General features: G+C 57.1%; 1 protein-coding gene across 9 annotated transcripts in view; it reads right to left on the bottom strand.

Annotated features, from left to right (window-relative positions):
- Positions 1 to 231: 231 nt before the first annotated feature.
- ZNF384 (zinc finger protein 384) overlaps positions 232 to 18,455 on the bottom strand; it is a 68,759-nt gene continuing 50,535 nt past the window's right edge. For 6 of the 9 annotated variants that reach the window (XM_040361177.1, XM_040361176.1, XM_040361173.1 and 3 more), the window contains 5 exons: positions 15,180 to 15,362; positions 4,219 to 4,401; positions 3,845 to 3,923; positions 2,619 to 2,777; positions 232 to 477 (listed from right to left, as the gene is read on the bottom strand). In XM_040361177.1, coding sequence (XP_040217111.1) covers positions 250 to 477; positions 2,619 to 2,777; positions 3,845 to 3,923; positions 4,219 to 4,401; positions 15,180 to 15,362 — 832 coding nt within the window. In that variant the 3' untranslated portion in view covers positions 232 to 249. The remainder of the gene's footprint in view (positions 478 to 2,618; positions 2,778 to 3,844; positions 3,924 to 4,218; positions 4,402 to 15,179; positions 15,363 to 18,455) is intronic. The other 3 variants (XM_040361180.1, XM_040361179.1, XM_040361178.1) reach the window with 2 other exon arrangements.

An 18,455-nucleotide genomic window follows, 5' to 3' on the forward strand; every position in this document is an offset into this window, starting at 1 on the left:
CCCTCCATTATACCGAGGCTGTGATAGGTTCGTGGATTCCTCTCTGCCGTCTGTCTCCTGACAAGGCCAAAGTTCCTTGTAGTCTCTCAATATTTCCCCCCCAACCCTCTGGGAGAGGCGTGGCCCAGACCCGTTGATACTTTCCCCCCAACATTGTCTTGGTCTGGGACCTCTCTCCCCCCGTCTTGCCTGGATATCCTGTAACCCCGCCCCCCCCCCACACGGCCCCCCTCCCCCCCTTGTGCGTAACTAGGAGCTGGCGAGATGTTCCACTTGGATGGTACTGGTGGAGACGGTTAGACACAAGTCTTTGTGGTGGTCAGTCTTGAAGGGGTTCATGTCGAAGGAGCACTGGGGTCCATCAGATGACGGGGCCTGGGACACGGGGGTGAAATGAGCTTGTGTGGTCAGAACCTGCGTAGGTTGCTGGCTTTCGGGGGCATTGTGTTTCCTCATGTGTTTCATCAGATAGGTCTCCTGCAAGACACAAAACGGCAAAGAAGAAAGAAGTTTAGCGGCAGAAAAGGAAATGCGCACCGGGAAATACACACAATAAATACATTTAGAACTGACAGGGGTGTCCAACCCGCGGCCCAACAAAGTTTAGCATGTGGACCGGGCATGTCTGGAGAGATGCTGGGGATGCCGTGCAACTAGAGCAGCCGCGGCTCCTGGAATATACCTGGTGGGCTGCAGTGCCAATGGCCTCCCAATGGATGCATCTTCCAGCACTTCCCATTTGCAGCTTTCCTTCCCATTTCCCTAGCGAAGAGTAGGACTGCTGTTTGCCCTCTGGGACCCGCAAGGGAAGAGCGCGGGGGGCAGCGCGGCGCAAGGGAAGAGCGCGGGGGGCAGCGCGGCGCAAGGGAAGAGCGCGGGGGGCAGCGCGGCGCAAGGGAAGAGCGCGGGGGGCAGCGCGGCGCAAGGGAAGAGCGCGGGGGGCAGCGCGGCGCAAGGGAAGAGCGCGGGGGGCAGCGCGGCGCAAGGGAAGAGCGCGGGGGGCAGCGCGGCGCAAGGGAAGAGCGCGGGGGGCAGCGCGGCGCAAGGGAAGAGCGCGGGGGGCAGCGCGGCGCAAGGGAAGAGCGCGGGGGGCAGCGCGGCGCAGGGGAAGAGCGCGGGGGGCAGCGCGGCGCAGGGGAAGAGCGCGGGGGGCAGCGCGGCGCAGGGGAAGAGCGCGGGGGGCAGCGCGGCGCAGGGGAAGAGCGCGGGGGGCGGGGCAGGGGAAGAGCGCACGGTTAGCGCGGGGCAGGGGAAGAGCGCACGGTTAGCGCGGGGCAGGGGAAGAGCGCACGGTTAGCGCGGGGCAGGGGAAGAGCGCACGGTTAGCGCGGGGCAGGGGAAGAGCGCACGGTTAGCGCGGGGCAGGGGAAGAGCGCACGGTTAGCGCGGGGCAGGGGAAGAGCGCACGGTTAGCGCGGGGCAGGGGAAGAGCGCACGGTTAGCGCGGGGCAGGGGAAGAGCGCACGGTTAGCGCGGGGCAGGGGAAGAGCGCACGGTTAGCGCGGGGCAGGGGAAGAGCGCACGGTTGGCGGGGGGCAGGGGAAGAGCGCACGGTTAGCGCGGGGCAGGGGAAGAGCGCACGGTTAGCGCGGGGCAGGGGAAGAGCGCACGGTTAGCGCGGGGCAGGGGAAAAGCGCACGGTTAGCGCGGGGCAGGGGAAAAGCGCACGGTTAGCGCGGGGCAGGGGAAAAGCGCACGGTTAGCGCGGGGCAGGGGAAAAGCGCACGGTTAGCGCGGGGCAGGGGAAAAGCGCACGGTTAGCGCGGGGCAGGGGAAGAGCGCACGGTTAGCGCGGGGCAGGGGAAGAGCGCACGGTTAGCGCGGGGCAGGGGAAGAGCGCACGGTTAGCGCGGGGCAGGGGAAGAGCGCACGGTTAGCGCGGGGCAGGGGAAGAGCGCACGGTTAGCGCGGGGCAGGGGAAGAGCGCACGGTTAGCGCGGGGCAGGGGAAGAGCGCGGGGTTAGCGTGGGTGCAGAGCGGCGCTAGAGCGAAGGTGGGGGGGGGGGGGGGCGGCGCTAGAGCGAAGGAGGGGCAGCGCGCCGCTAGAGCGAAGGAGGGGCAGCGCGCCGCTAGAGCGAAGGAGGGGCAGCGCGCCGCTAGAGCGAAGGAGGGGCAGCGCGCCGCTAGAGCGAAGGAGGGGCAGCGCGCCGCTAGAGCGAAGGAGGGGCAGCGCTAGAGCGAAGGAGGGGCAGCGCTAGAGCGAAGGAGGGGCAGCGCTAGAGCGAAGGAGGGGCAGCGCTAGAGCGAAGGAGGGGCAGCGCTAGAGCGAAGGAGGGGCAGCGCTAGAGCGAAGGAGGGGCAGCGCTAGAGCGAAGGAGGGGCAGCGCGTCGCTAGAGCGAAGGAGGGGCAGCGCGTCGCTAGAGCGAAGGAGGGGCAGCGCGTCGCTAGAGCGAAGGAGGGGCAGCGCGTCGCTAGAGCGAAGGAGGGGCAGCGCGGCGCTAAAACGAAGGAGGGGCAGCGCGGCGCTAGAGCGAAGGAGGGGCAGAGCGGCGCTAGAGCGAAGGAGGGGCAGAGCGGCGCTAGAGCGAGGGGGCAGAGCGGCGCGAGAGGGGGCAGCGCGGCGCTACAGCGAGAGGGGGCAGCACAATCTAGCATACCATGAAAATTAGACACCTACCGAAGTGTACGCTCGGCTGCAGATGGAACAGGTATAGACTTTTGCGTGTTTGACGGTGTGCGTTGACAGATGGACCTCCAGCGAAGTGGCGTCGGTGTACGCCCGGTGACAGTTGTGGCACTTGAAAGGTTTATCTTTGTTGTGCTGCCTTCTGTGGGACTGAAAAACACACACAAGGTACAGAAATAAATATTAGGAGACATTAAAAAAAAAAAATAATAATCCCTGGTTGCCAAGACCTGAGATTCCCCATCGCGTCTCACCAAATACGGTCCTGTTCATATTTGGTTAATGATGTCATCGCCTTTATTTACATTCTATTGGTCACTGGAGGGGAACCTTTCCAATGGGGACAACTGAGAGGATATTTCACTCAGTGATATTAAAACACAGAACTTTGAGCCTTTACAAACACATGAAGGGATAATTCCTCTCACTTTCTGTTGTGTCTCCAGGAGGCTGCAAAGCATTGTATCTGCGATCAGTGGATTGCGGGTGGCCGGGTGCAATGTCAAGCTCCTGCAGACACTTCCTAGAACTCTCTACCTGTACCTCTGCATGGGCTGCCAGCTACGGGAACCGTCAGTGGACTATAGAGGGCGCTGATCAGTAGTCCAATAAAAACTACAAGTCCAATTTGTTGCAGTGGCAGATGGGACTTGTAGTTTATTGCTGTGAATGAATGATGCCACTGTGCTGATTAATGCACAGATTGCTGTGAATGAATGACACCACTGTGCTGATTAATGCACAGATTGCTGCGAATGAATGACACCACTGTGCTGATTAATGCACAGATTGCTGCGAATGAATGACACCACTGTGCTGATTAATGCACAGATTACTGCGAATGAATGACACCACTGTGCTGATTAATGCACAGATTGCTGTGAATGAATGACACCACTGTGCTGATTAATGCACAGATTGCTGTGAATGAATGACACCACTGTGCTGATTAATGCACAGATTGCTGTGAATGAATGACACCACTGTGCTGATTAATGCACAGATTGCTGTGAATGAATGCTACAGAGCCCTGTATTTTAAATGTAGAAGTGGCTGCCGTTGGAAAAGGAACCCATGTATTCCGTCATGCGGGTGCTCGTGCATAGCAACATGTTACACCCTAAATACAGGTGTTACATGGCCCTTAATAAAAGATATGATGCTGCGACATTGCGGCGGCGGTCCCGGTGACACGGGACGGGAAGAGTCGTCATTACCTGCAGATTGGACAGCTGGGTGAACGCCTTCTCACATCCAGGCTGGACACATTTGTAAGGTCTGTCCCCGGTATGAATCCTGTGTGTGGAGACAGAACAGAAGACTTTAATGACAGGCACACAATCATATGAAAAGGCAGGCATGGGTAAGCAGCACAGGGCGGGGGAGGGGATGTTAATGGGGGAAGGGAGGGGGGGGGGTGGTGAAATGAGCAGACAAGGGTGTCATCCCTCCCCGGACCCCGTTTCCATTCAGACAAGTGTGCATGCGGTTGGTAGGGGGGGGGGGGGGGGGGGGGGGGGAGGAGGGAGGGGGGAAGGGCACATGCTGGTGTCGGGGGCTCCCCCAGCTCTCTCCTCCGGCCCCCCCTTACCGTGTGTGTTGCTGGAGGTGAGAGAGCTGGCGGAAGGCCTTCTGACAGTAGCGGCAGTTGTACGGCTTGGCCCCCGAGTGGATGCGCAAGTGCTGGGCCAGGTAGGAGCTGTTGGCGAAGGTTTTGGAGCAGTGCGGGCACTTGTGGGGCTTGGACACCACACTATGCACCTTCATGTGGATCCTGCCAGAACAACACAATGGTTGGGTCTGGGCCAATCAAAGCAAGATAGAGGAGGGGGAGCTTGGAGAGTGGATGAGACTAAAACAGACAAGGTACTGCACTGGGGTTCTGCTCCACATACGTGGGGGAGGGGGGCCCTCAGGAACATGGGAAGGTACTGGCATCACCCACAGGTGGACAAATGGAGTTCAGGAACAAGTCAGTCTGGTCCAGGAGCTAGCATGGTTCTTTAAAGGGAAACTGTCACTTCTGAAAATTTCTCATTCGTCCTGATTAAATGAATCAATTCACATGTCAACACACAGGGTGGCGCTGTGGGCACAAGCTGATAAACCGTGCCTCTTCCTTAACTACTCAATGGTATTGGTTGGCAAACAGAAAATGGACTTTAATGGCGCCACAAACTCCTATCTGTTCAGATTTAAACATTTTATTATCCAAACAAAAAGATTAAAAGATTCACATTCAGTTTACATCAATTATTGCTGGTGCCCCCCCCCCCCCCCCCAATGAGGGTATAGGAGACTCGGGAGGAACAATACCCTACGCTACTAGCCAGACCTCAAGGGTTACTCGGCCCAACCCCTACCATGCCCCACCCCCAATCCCGCCCCTAAACACGCCCTCATAAATTATCTCATTAAATGACACTTAAATGTTTTATGCAGAATTAAGTTCTAAAAATAAATATTAACAACAACTTTATCCATGCCCAAAAATGCAGCCTGTCTGTGTCCACCAATACAACCTGTGTCCCCACAGTGCAGCCTGTGCATGCCAATGCAGCCATGTGTCACCAATTGTGTCCCCAATGCAGCCTTGCGTCCCCAATGCAGCCGTGTGTCCCCAATGCAGCCTTGCGTCCCCAATTGTGTCCCCAAATGCAGCCGTATGTCCCCAATTGTGTCCCAAATGCAGCCATGTGTCCCCAATGCAGCCTTGCGTCCCCAAATGCAGCCGTATGTCCCCAATTGTGTCCCAAATGCAGCCATGTATCCCCAATGCAGCCTTGCGTCCCCAATTGCGTCCCCAAATGCAGCCGTATATACCCAATTGTGTCCCAAATGCAGCCTCGCGTCCCCAGATGCAGCCTCGCGTCCCCAGATGCAGCCGTATGTCCCCATTTGTGTCCCAAATGCAGCCATGTGTCACCAATGCAGCCTTGCGTCCCCAATTGTGTCCCCAAATGCAGCCGTATGTCCCCAATTGTGTCCCAAATGCAGCCATGTGTCCCCAATGCAGCCTTGCGTCCCCAATTGTGTCCCCAAATGCAGCCGTATGTCCCCAATTGTGTCCCAAATGCAGCCATGTGTCCCCAATGCAGCCTTGCGTCCCCAATGCAGCCGTATATACCCAATTGTGTTCCAAATGCAGCCATGTGTCCCAAATGCAGCCTCGCGTCCCCAGATGCAGCCTGTTGTGTCCCAAAATGCAGCCTTGCGTCCCAAAATGCAGCCTTGCGTCCGTGCCCAATGGCCTACCTGTGTAGGGAAAGGGAGACGCCGCCACCGCCTGGTTGATCAGCGCACGGGGAACATAACCGCTTTCATTTCAATAGCTTCCCCGCTGCGTGCCGTCATATACAGCTCCTCCCCCTTGTTCGGGCACTTTTCTGGGACAGAAAGTGCCCAGACAAGGGGGAGGGGCTGTATATGATGGTGAGCGACGGGAACACACAGCTATTCAAATGAAAGCTGTTATGTGGCAGAGAGGCAGTGGCAGCTCTCTTCCCCTACGATCGACCACCCCCCCCCCCTCCCAGGCAGCCCACGCTCACCAGCCCTCAAAATCCACTCACAAAATGCTTGGCCCGCTCGTCTCTATGGGGCGGTCTGGTGTGTATGCAAGTCATAGCTTGGCCCGCTCGTCTCTGTGGGGCGGTCTGGTGTGTATGCAAGTGATAGCTTGGCCCGCTCTTCTCTGTGGGGCGGTCTGGTGTGTATGCAAGTCATAGCTTGGCCCGCTCTTCTCTGTGGGGCGGTCTGGTGTGTATGCAAGTGATAGCTTGGCCCGCTCGTCTCTGTGGGGCGGTCTGGTGTGTATGCAAGTCATAGCTTGGCCCGCTAGTCTCTATGGGGCGGTCTGGTGTGTATGCAAGTCATAGCTTGGCCCGCTCGTCTCTGTGGGGCGGTCTGGTGTGTATGCAAGTCATAGCTTGGCCCGCTTTTCTCTATGGGGCGGTCTGGTGTGTATGCAAGTCATAGCTTGGCCCACTCTTCTCTATGGGGTGGTCTGGTGTGTATGCAAGTCATAGCTTGGCCCGCTCTTCTCTATGGGGCGGTCTGGTGTGTATGCAAGTCATAGCTTGGCCCGCTCGTCTCTATGGGGTGGTCTGGTGTGTATGCAAGTCATAGCTTGGCCCGCTCTTCTCTATGGGGTGGTCTGGTGTGTATGCAAGTCATAGCTTGGCCCGCTCTTCTCTATGGGGTGGTCTGGTGTGTATGCAAGTGATAGCTTGGCCCGCTCTTCTCTATGGGGCGGTCTGGTGTGTATGCAAGTCATAGCTTGGCCCGCTAGTCTCTATGGGGCGGTCTGGTGTGTATGCAAGTGATAGCTTGGCCCGCTCTTCTCTATGGGGCGGTCTGGTGTGTATGCAAGTCATAGCTTGGCCCGCTCGTCCCTATGGGGTGGTCTGGTGTGTATGCAAGTCATAGCTTGGCCCACTCTTCTCTATGGGGTGGTCTGGTGTGTATGCAAGTCATAGCTTGGCCCGCTCTTCTCTATGGGGCGGTCTGGTGTGTATGCAAGTCATAGCTTGGCCCGCTCTTCTCTATGGGGTGGTCTGGTGTGTATGCAAGTGATAGCTTGGCCCGCTCTTCTCTATGGGGCGGTCTGGTGTGTATGCAAGTCATAGCTTGGCCCACTCTTCTCTATGGGGCGGTCTGGTGTGTATGCAAGTCATAGCTTGGCCCGCTCTACTCTATGGGTGGTCTGGTGTGTATGCAAGTCATAGCTTGGCCCACTCTTCTCTATGGGGCGGTCTGGTGTGTATGCAAGTCATAGCTTGGCCCACTCTTCTCTATGGGGCGGTCTGGTGTGTATGCAAGTCATAGCTTGGCCCGCTCTTCTCTATGGGGCGGTCTGGTGTGTATGCAAGTCATAGCTTGGCCCGCTCTTCTCTATGGGGCGGTCTGGTGTGTATGCAAGTCATAGCTTGGCCCACTCTTCTCTATGGGGCGGTCTGGTGTGTATGCAAGTCACAGCTTGGCCCACTCTTCTCTATGGGGCGGTCTGGTGTGTATGCAAGTCATAGCTTGGCCCGCTCTTCTCTATGGGGCGGTCGGATGTGAATGGGCTGCCTGTCCCTCTCCATCCAAATGTCATCTGATGCACCGGAGGGTAGGCGTACGTATCCCCCATCTGTCTGTTTTTGCAGACTGGATCAGATGCCGGCGGGTGTCAGCGGACATTCCCCGGTCCATAGAGAACAAGGGGGTTGTCCCCCGATCGGTATGAAAGGGACCATAAAGGATAACTCTGAGAAATAACCGTTTTCTCCAAATAGTCGAGAAAATAATAGAGTTCAGAAGTGACAGGTCCTCTTCCGAGAAGCCAAAGACTAAACCTCTCCAATATCATCAACAGGAAGACAAAACCAAAGGTCAGTAGCGGGGGAGTCTGCTCTGGTTAGTAGCAGGGAGGTCTGCTCTGGTTAGTAGCAGGGAGGTCTGCTCTGGTTAGTAGCAGGGAGGTCTGCTCTGGTTAGTAGCAGGGAGGTCTGCTCTGGTTAGTAGCAGGGAGGTCTGCTCTGGTTAGTAGCAGGGAGGTCTGCTCTGGTTAGTAGCAGGGAGGTCTGCTCTGGTTAGCAGTGGGGGGGGGGGGGTGCCTGTTATGGTTAGCAGTGGGGGGGGCTGCTCTGGGTAGGGGGCTGCTTTGGTTAGTAGTGGGGGGGCTGCTCTGATTAGTAGTGGGGGGGGGGGTTTGGTCTGGTTAGTAGTGGGGGGGGGTTTGGTCTGGTTAGTAGTGGGGGGGGGTTTGGTCTGGTTAGTAGTGGTGGTGGGGGGGGGGTTTTGCTCTGGTTAGTCGTGGGGGGGGGGTTTGCTCTGGTTAGTCGTGGGGGGGGGTCTGCTCTGGTTAGTCGTGGGGGGGGGTCTGCTCTGGTTAGTCGTGGGGGGGGGGTCTGCTCTGGTTAGTCGTGGGGGGGGGGTCTGCTCTGGCTAGTAGTGGGGGGGGGGTCTGCTCTGGCTAGCAGTGGGGGGTCTGCTCTGGCTAGCAGTGGGGGGTCTGCTCTGGCTAGCAGTGGGGGGTCTGCTCTGGCTAGTAGTGGGGGGTCTGCTCTGGCTAGTAGTGGGGGGTCTGCTCTGGCTAGTAGTGGGGGGTCTGCTCTGGCTAGTAGTGGGGGGTCTGCTCTGGCTAGTAGTGGGGGGTCTGCTCTGGCTAGTAGTGGGGGGTCTGCTCTGGCTAGTAGTTTGTCCTGCCCCCGCATAAAGCTGAACGCCAGCATTGTTTTTTTGGGTACAGCACCGGCCAATCGCCACGCCTCTAAGGATGAGTATCCTACGTCAGCCTGGCTGCTGTAGAAATCATTGGATATTACTCTGCGGTGATCTTCCTGTGCAGCAGGGATGAAAGGCAGCGGCTCGCAGCAGTGAAGGCTTCTGTGAATGGACAAGGGGAGATCCTGTTATTTATCCACCCCCTCCTCTTCCCTTGTCCATTCACAGAACATGATTTGCAGGTGGGAAAGTGACGCCATGTCTGGCGGTGAAGGAAGAAGTAAGGACACCGAGCTGTAAAGAGGAGAAATTGTTGGTGCCGCTCATCTGGGACTGAAGTTACCAATTTATTTGTGTGGCGAGGTGAAGTATCAAAGGTTATGACGCCATCTTGCGTGGTCCACATGGCAGGGTGGATATAAATCAACGATTTAAAAAAAAATATAGATATTTTTGGATTTAAATCGATTTTTTGTTATCAATTTTTTTTATTAAAATGCTTTTGGAGTAAAGAAAGTTTTCTATTTAAGATATATTAATAATTTCTGTAGCATGAGGCTGAATATTCTGCAATATTTACATTTTTGGAAAACTCATTCAATGAATCCAAGCTCTACAAGCTGAGATAACATGCACTGCATTGATGTCACAGTAACCATGAGATAAAACAAAGTTCAGGACTAGTCCTCCATGTACACTACAAACTGTATGATTGGATCGGTTCTGTTATCACTTACGTTTTACTAACCTGACAGATTATTATTCTAGATAGGAAATCTTCATCTGACAGAGGGTCAGAGGAGGCGCCGGCAGAGGCAGAAAAAGGGCCGACAGAGGGTCAGGGGAGGGGCCGACAGAGGCAGAAAAGGGGCCGACAGAGGGTCAGAGGAGGGGCCGACAGAGGCAGAAAAGGGGCCGACAGAGGGTCAGAGGAGGGGCCGACAGAGGCAGAAAAAGGGCCGACAGAGGGTCAGTGGAGGGGCCGACAGAGGCAGAAAAGGGGCCGACAGAGGGTCAGAGGAGGGGCCGACAGAGGCAGAAAAGGGGCCGACAGAGGGTCAGAGGAGGCGCCGACAGAGGCAGAAAAGGGGCCGACAGAGGGTCAGAGGAGGGGCCGACAGAGGCAGAAAAGGGGCCGACAGAGGGTCAGAGGAGGGGCCGACAGAGGCAGAAAAAGGGCCGACAGAGGGTCAGTGGAGGGGCCGACAGAGGGTCAGAGGAGGGGCCGACAGAGGGTCAGAGGAGGGGCCGACAGAGGGTCAGAGGAGGGGCCGACAGAGGGTCAGAGGAGGGGCCGACAGAGGGTCAGAGGAGGGGCCGACAGAGGGTCAGAGGAGGGGCCGACAGAGGGTCAGAGGAGGGGCCGACAGAGGGTCAGAGGAAAGGCCGACAGAGGGTCAGAGGAGGGGCCGACAGCGGATCAGAGGAGGGGGCCGACAGCGGATCAGAGGAGGGGGCCGACAGAGGGTCAGAGGAGGGGGCCGACAGCGGATCAGAGGAGGGGGCCGACAGCGGATCAGAGGAGGGGGCCGACAGCGGATCAGAGGAGGGGCCTACAGCGGATCAGAGGAGGGGCCGACAGCGGATCAGAGGAGGGGCCGACAGCGGATCAGAGGAGGGGGCCGACAGCGGATCAGAGGAGGGGGCCGACAGCGGATCAGAGGAGGGGCCGACAGCGGATCAGAGGAGGGGGCCGACAGCGGATCAGAGGAGGGGCCTACAGCGGATCAGAGGAGGGGCCGACAGCGGATCAGAGGAGGGGGCCGACAGCGGATCAGAGGAGGGGCCGACAGCGGATCAGAGGAGGGGCCTACAGCGGATCAGAGGAGGGGCCGACAGCGGATCAGAGGAGGGGCCGACAGCGGATCAGAGGAGGGGCCGAAAGCGGATCAGAGGAATACCTGTGAGGAACAGGAGGAGGAGCCAACAGCAGGAGAGAGATGACAGTTGCTCTTTAAAAAATATTTTTTTAAATCAAATCCACCCTGCCACATGGTCACCTAAACCAAGAGAGACAAAAGGACATTGCACCGGATTGTGACCCGGAGTGCAGAGGTCAATCTCCGTCCCCTGAAGAACGAGTCTGAGCTCTGCAGTCACAGGTATTCTTTCTGCACTTGTCACAGAGCGCCTTGTATTCTGGAAATGAAAGGTGTTTTGTGAATGGATGAGGAGAGATGAAGGGGGAGGGGCAATACTTTACTGCCAAAGCTTCTTATCCCCACAGCACCAGGAGATGACGGCTTAGTTGGGTTCCAGGAAGTTTACTGGAGCTCAGCTTTACAAGTGGTTGTAAACGTTTGATTAAAAAAAACATGTCTATACTTACCTGCTCTGTGCAGTGCTTTTGCACAGAGCAGCCCCGATCCTCCGCTTCTGGGGTCCTCCCACCGGCACTCCTGCCGCCTCTCCTTTTCATCGGGGTGCTCCGACGTAAAGCCGCTTTCACCGGGAGGGGGGGGGGCACTCATTTGTGCTCGCTCCCAAGACCCGCTGCTGCATTCATTGACGACTCCGCCCCTGCGTCAGCTTTTGATTGACAGCAGCGGGAGCTGATGGCTTCTGCTGCTATCAGTCTGTCCAATAAAGAGGGAGACAGTGGCTGGAGCCGCTGCGCTCGTGTACATCGCTAGATCAGGCACGGGTAAGAAAAAGGGGGTGGGGGGCACAGAAGGTTTATCACCTTAATGCATAGAATGCAAAGAAAAACCTAAAGACTTTACAACCGCTCTAAGACTAAAACACAGGAAGAAAAATAAAGTTCATACATCTCCAATGTGGGAGAGGTCCTATAGGGCCCGGAGGGAGAGCTCCTCCCCCATAGGGCCCAGAGAGAGAGCTCCTCCCCCATAGGGCCCGGAGGGAGAAGTCCTCCCCCATAGGGCCCGGAGGGAGAAGTCCTCCCCCATAGGGCCCGGAGAGAGAGCTCCTCCCCCATAGGGCCCAGAGAGAGAGCTCCTCCCCCATAGGGCTCAGAAAGAGAGCTCCTCCCCCATAGGGCCCAGAGAGAGAGCTCCTCCCCCATAGGGCTCAGAGAGAGAGCTCCTCCCCCATAGGGCCCAGAGAGAGAGCTCCTCCCCCATAGGGCCCGGAGGGAGAAGTCCTCCCCTATAGGGCACGGAGGGAGAGGTCCTCCCCCATAGGGCCCGGAGAGAGAGGTCCTCCCCCATAGGGCCGGAGGGAGAGGTCCTCCCCCATAGGGCCCGGAGAGAGAGGTCCTCCCCCATAGGGCCCGGAGAGAGAGGTCCTCCCCCATAGGGCCCGGAGGGAGAGGTCCTCCCCCATAGGGTACGGAGGGAGAGGTCCTCCCCCATAGGGCCCGGAGGGAGAGGTCCTCCCCCATAGGGCCCGGAGAGAGAGGTCCTCCCCCATAGGGCCCGGAGAGAGAGGTCCTCCCCCATAGGGCCCGGAGAGAGAGGTCCTCCCCCATAGGGCCGGAGGGAGAGGTCCTCCCCCATAGGGCCCGGAGGGAGAGGTCCTCCCCCATAGGGCCCGGAGGGAGAGGTCCTCCCCCATAGGGCCCGGAGGGAGAGGTCCTCCCCCATAGGGCCCGGAGGGAGAGGTCCTCCCCCATAGGGCCCGGAGAGAGAGGTCCTCCCCCATAGGGCCGGAGGGAGAGGTCCTCCCCCATAGGGCCGGAGGGAGAGGTCCTCCCCCATAGGGCCGGAGGGAGAGGTCCTCCCCCATAGGGCCCGGAGGGAGAGGTCCTCCCCCATAGGGCCCGGAGGGAGAGGTCCTCCCCCATAGGGCCCGGAGGGAGAGGTCCTCCCCCATAGGGCCCGGAGAGAGAGGTCCTCCCCCATAGGGCCCGGAGAGAGAGGTCCTCCCCCATAGGGCCCGGAGAGAGAGGTCCTTCCCCATAGGGCCAGAGGGAGAGGTCCTCCCCCATAGGGTACGGAGGGAGAGGTCCCCCCCATAGGGTACGGAGGGAGAGGTCCCCCCCATAGGGTACGGAGGGAGAGGTCCCCCCCCATAGGGTACGGAGGGAGAGGTCCCCCCCATAGGGTACGGAGGGAGAGGTCCCCCCCATAGGGTACGGAGGGAGAGGTCCTCCCCCATAGGGTACGGAGGGAGAGGTCCTCCCCCATAGGGCCCGGAGGGAGAGGTCCTCCCCCATAGGGCCCGGAGGGAGAGGTCCTCCCCCATAGGGCCCGGAGGGAGAGGTCCTCCCCCATAGGGCCCGGAGGGAGAGGTCCTCCCCCATAGGGCCCGGAGGGAGAGGTCCTCCCCCATAGGGCCCGGAGGGAGAGGTCCTCCCCCATAGGGCCCGGAGTGAGAGGTCCTCCCCCATAGGGCCCGGAGAGAGAGGTCCTCCCCCATAGGGCCCGGAGAGAGAGGTCCTTCCCCATAGGGCCGGAGGGAGAGGTCCTCCCCCATAGGGGCCAGAGGGAGAGGTCCTCCCCCATAGGGGCCAGAGGGAGAGGTCCTCCCCCATAGGGTACGGAGGGAGAGGTCCCCCCCATAGGGTACGGAGGGAGAGGTCCCCCCCATAGGGTACGGAGGGAGAGGTCCTCCCCCATAGGGTACGGAGGGAGATGTCCTCCCCCATAGGGCCCGGAGGGAGAGGTCCTCCCCCATAGGGCCCGGAGGGAGAGGTCCCCCCCCATAGGGTACGGAGGGAGAGGTCCTCCCCCATAGGGTACGGAGGGAGAGGTCCCCCCCCATAGGGTACGGAGGGAGAGGTCCTCCCCCATAGGGTACGGAGGGAGAGGTCCCCCCCCCATAGGGTACGGAGGGAGAGGTCCTCCCCCATAGGGTACGGAGGGAGAGGTCCCCCCCCATAGGGTACGGAGGGAGAGGTCCTCCCCCATAGGGTACGGAGGGAGAGGTCCCCCCCCATAGGGTACGGAGGGAGAGGTCCTCCCCCATAGGGTCGATCGATTAACTAGAGAACACTCAGCCTGCCCACACATGGTTCGACTCTCGGCCAGTCCCTGCTGAACCGCTCGATATTTGAACAGTATATAATCTTCTTAAAGGGGGTTGTAAAGTCTCCAGGTTTGCATTCTATGCATTAAGGTGAAAAACCTTCTTTGCTGCCCCCCAGACAGCCCCCCCTTTGTTTTCTTACCTGAACCCATCCATTTCAGCCACTAGCACAAGCCCAGCAACTCCAGCCGCCGTCTCCGTCCCCATTGGCTCCCGCTGCCGTCAATCAAATACACTGACACGAGAACGGTCGGGTGGGGGGGTGTCCGGGTCCAGCTGTCTGTGTCAATGGGCGCAGCAGCGGGACTCAGGAGCGCGCCCGCACAGAGCGTGTCTCTCCGTGGGGGGCACCCGATGAGGAGGAGCCAGGAAGGCCGGCGGGGGAACCCCAGAAGAGGAGGATCGGAGCTGCTCTGTGCAAAGCCCTTAACACAGAGCAGGTAATTATAGGCGTGTTTAACCTTTAGAACCCCTTTAGGTTGGAGAAGTTCTGAGGACCAGATGAGTCCGGGGGGTCGGACAAACCCACCAAAATGGAACTCTTCAGCTTCCTAAACAAATCGGACAATAGAAGGTGCCCCACTTCCCTCTCCCAACCTTCCCTCTGTTTCATCAACATAGCCTCAGCTAGAGGCTCAACATCTGACACTTTGGGGCTCATTTACTAAAACTGGAGAGCTAAAACGTTAGAAGCCAATTGGCTACCGTGGACAGCTGCACCAGATTCTGCACTCTTTTGGGAGTGTCGGATTCCTGTGTCCCCCGGCACACCACAGTTCAGTCCTCCAACCAATTACACCACCGCTGTGTCCTGAAGTAACATAGGGACAAAATTAAGCAACTGTGAAGCATGGCGGTGTACTTATGGACAGGCTGAAACAGAGGGAAAATTAAGAGGCATGGGCAGCTATAGAGGTGGTGAGTGCAATTCTACTGCATGGACCTCATATAGACACCCGACGGGGTCTCCTTACAGTACACCTGCCATACAAGACACACAGGAGCCTCAGCACTATCTTAATCACATACCTGTCCTTATCTGTAAGTTTGTTTCAGGTCAGGGGCTGGAAACATACTGAACTAGGAGGATCAAGTATGACAGTCAGGCAATTTGTATTTTCAGGTGGTCAGCAATGGCAACCACCACTGGTCTCTACTGATTAAGGTAGCACAGTCACCCTGCTGGGCCAGTCGGGGAGGGGGGGGGGGTAGACTATCTCCCTGGGATTGATCCAGCCCTGGATGAGCCCCCCCCCCCTCTAAAGTCTACAGAGGATGAACAAGTAGAAGATGTGGAGCTGAGACTTTGTACTTTGTTAGGTGGGAGGGGGAAAGGGAAGGGAGGAGGGGGGGGGGGGAAGGGCACATGCTGGTGTCGGGGGCTCCCCCAGCTCTCTCCTCCGGCCCTCTTACCGTGTGTGTTGCTGGAGGTGAGAGAGCTGGCGGAAGGCCTTCAGACAGAAGCGGCAGTTGTACGGCTTGACACCTGAGTGGATGCGCACGTGCTGAGTCAGGTAGGAGCGGTTGGCGAAGGATTTGGAGCAGTACGGGCACTTGTGGGGCTTGGTCACCACATTATGCACCTTCGTATGGATCCTGCCAGGACAACACAACGGTTGGGTGTGGAAGCAAATCGCACAGAGAATCTTCTACAGCCGTCAGTATACACAAAGGGGCGTGTGCGTGGTGTGATATGAACGTGTGTCCTAGTGTGACTTTACTGGTGGTGCATGTGAGCCAAACACTGCCGGACTTCACCCGCCCGGACTTCACCCCCCCCCCCGGACAGCCAATCCGTTTACTACAAATCTGTGCCATGTCTTGGAGCTCACACGGGACTTCTCTTCCTTGCTGCATGGGCAAAACACAGCTATGATTAAGCACTAAAGTTTAGTGTGAAACGCGTCGGCTTGCACCCCGTTTGCCGTGGCATGTATCCTGTGTTTTTTATTTTACAATAAATGCGGCTGTCCAGAAATCCTTCCTTGATTGGGCAAAACACACGTACTTACATATCTAAAGACCTTAAAAGGGTGGATATCAAAACAGACGTGCCCGGCACTAACCGATCATCAACTGACTCCTCCCCCCAAAAGATCGATCAGCAGATGATGTCCGTTCAGATCTGAACAGATGCAGCATAATTACTGTGATCTGATCAAAAATTATATATATATATATATATATATATATATATATATATATATATATATATATATATATATATATATATATATATATATATATACATACATACATACATACACACACACACACACACACACACACACACACACAGTAGTACCTTGAATTATGAGCATAATGCTTGTAATCCAAAGCACTTATATATTAAAGCGAGTTTCCCCATAGGAATCAATGGAAACTCAGATAATTCGTTCCACAGAGGTGGGGGGGGCACTGTAGACACTTGGAAACACTCTGGAACGGAGTGTTTCCGAAGGTCTCCCCAGTGGGGCTCCAAAGGTCTCCCCGGTGGGGCTCCAAAGGTCTCCCCGGTGGGGCTCCAAAGGTCTCCCCGGTGGGGCTCCAAAGGTCTCCCCGGTGGGGCTCCAAAGGTCCCCCCGGTGGCGCTCCAAAGGTCCCCCCGGTGGCGCTCCAAAGGTCCCCCCGGTGGCGCTCCAAAGGTCCCCCCGGTGGCGCTCCAAAGGTCCCCCCCGGTGGCACCAAAAGGTCCCCCCCGGTGGCACCAAAAGGTCCCCCCCGGTGGCACCAAAAGGTCCCCCCCGGTGGCACCAAAAGGTCTCCTCAGTGGCTCTAAAAGGTCTCCCCAGTGGCTCCAAAAGGTCTCCCCAGTGGCCCCAAAAAAATGACATGTCAAATGTGGCATATCAGGGGGGTCACCTTCCCTTAAAGTGGAATATTCATTTTTGGGTGGAACTCTGCTTTAAGGTGAAAAAACTTCTGGCAATAACCGCCCCCCCCGTTTTACTCACCTGAGCCCCTTCATTCCCTCGGCAGCGACACGCTCTTCCTCTCTGCACGGTGGGTCCCGGCTGTTTGTTGGCTAAATTGATAGCAGGGCAGCCATTGGCCGTCAATCAAATCCAATGAAGTGGGCGCCAGGGGCCGAGTCCTACATTCCGCGTCTATGGACGCAAATGCTGGACTCTGGAGCACGCCCCGCAAGATAAACCCCCTCCCCCCGAGGGGAACCCAGGAGGAGGAGGATCGGGGCCTATTTGTGCAAAACTAACTGCACAGTGGAGGCAAGTATGAAATGTTTATTTAAAAAAATAAAAAACAAAGCCAATCACTTTAAAGCAGAGTTCCACCCAAAAATGGAACTTCCGCTTAATCCACTCCTCGCCCCCTGGCTTGCCACATTTTGGGGGGGGGGGGAGTGGGGGCTTCAGGAGGAGTGGGACTTCCTGTCCCACTTCCTCCCTCCGCCGAGGGGCTGCAAAGGCGAAAAACGTAATCGCCTTTTGGCAGCCCCTCCCTGTAGGCGATCGCCTGGGACACGTGACAGGTCCCAGGCGATCGGTAATGACTGTGCTAGACCCTGCGGTGCCCCGGGGGTTGGTGTATTTGGCGGCAGTGAAGGCAGTGCTTGTGGTGCATAGTCTATTCCTGTGTGAGGTAAGTACTTATCGTGTCCAGTGAAGGGGGGAAATAATAAGTGTGCGCACAGTGAATGTTGCACCTCTAATATTGGGGGGAAGAAAGGTGTTGGTAAAAAAAAAAGGATAAGCAGCAAATTAGAAGAATCAAAAAAGAGAAGACATTCATGTTGCGTCTATGAGGGGGGGGACGGGATATGGGGATGGATGGATGAGAAAGGAGTTTCAGGAATGCTGGGAAAACACACAAACACTGGAAAGACTAGAGATGGCTCTACATCTATACTATATATACAATAAGCCAAGAGGAAGGAAAGCACGGCACACACAATGCAGGGAAACAAAGGCCATGGCAGGCGAGGGGGAAGCAGAGCCACAGGGGATTGTGGGTAACAGCAGCAAAGATGAAGCCAGGCCAGGGCAGGGTGAGAAAGAGGCAGGAAGACCATTCGGAAAAAGAGCCATGTGGCCAAACAAGGGAACTGCAGACACTAAACTGTACAAAGGTGCCCATAAACAGAAGAACAATGCTGAAGGATTCACTCATGGAATGCGCACCTACAAATGGATTTGCAGGGGGGGGGGCGGGTGTATGAAAAGAAGGACGAGTTTTGCACTGTTGATGGGGGAGTTTGTGGCATCCGCCCCCCTTACACGATATAATTGTAATACACCCGCCCCCCCTTGCAGAGTGGAGCGAACATCGGGAGCGTGCGCCAGCGTGTGGCACAATTTTCGGAGGTCCGCTGCGCCTGCGCAGGACAGAGCGGGCAAAATCCGCCGGGGGACAATTCTCGGCACCTCCACCTCGGAGCCGAGGGACGGGTCTGCTTCAGGTGAGGACATCGTGGGCACCCTGGACAGGTAAGTGTCCATATATTAAGGGCCAGTGTACACTAGACGCAGGTCCGTGCAAAAAAAAAAAAAATTCCTGACGCATTCATGGCAGCACACACTGGGGGCGGAGTCACAACCCAGTGTGTGCTGCTATGAAGATGCGTCAGGAATGGAAAATTACGGAAAGGCGAGTATACAATTTTCCGTTTTTTTTTCTGCACTAAAAATGCAAGCGCAGCGTTTTCCACGTATTCCAGTGGCTCAAATTCAC

Source organism: Rana temporaria, chromosome 8, assembly GCF_905171775.1.
Source record: "Rana temporaria chromosome 8, aRanTem1.1, whole genome shotgun sequence".
NCBI lineage: Eukaryota > Metazoa > Chordata > Amphibia > Anura > Ranidae > Rana > Rana temporaria.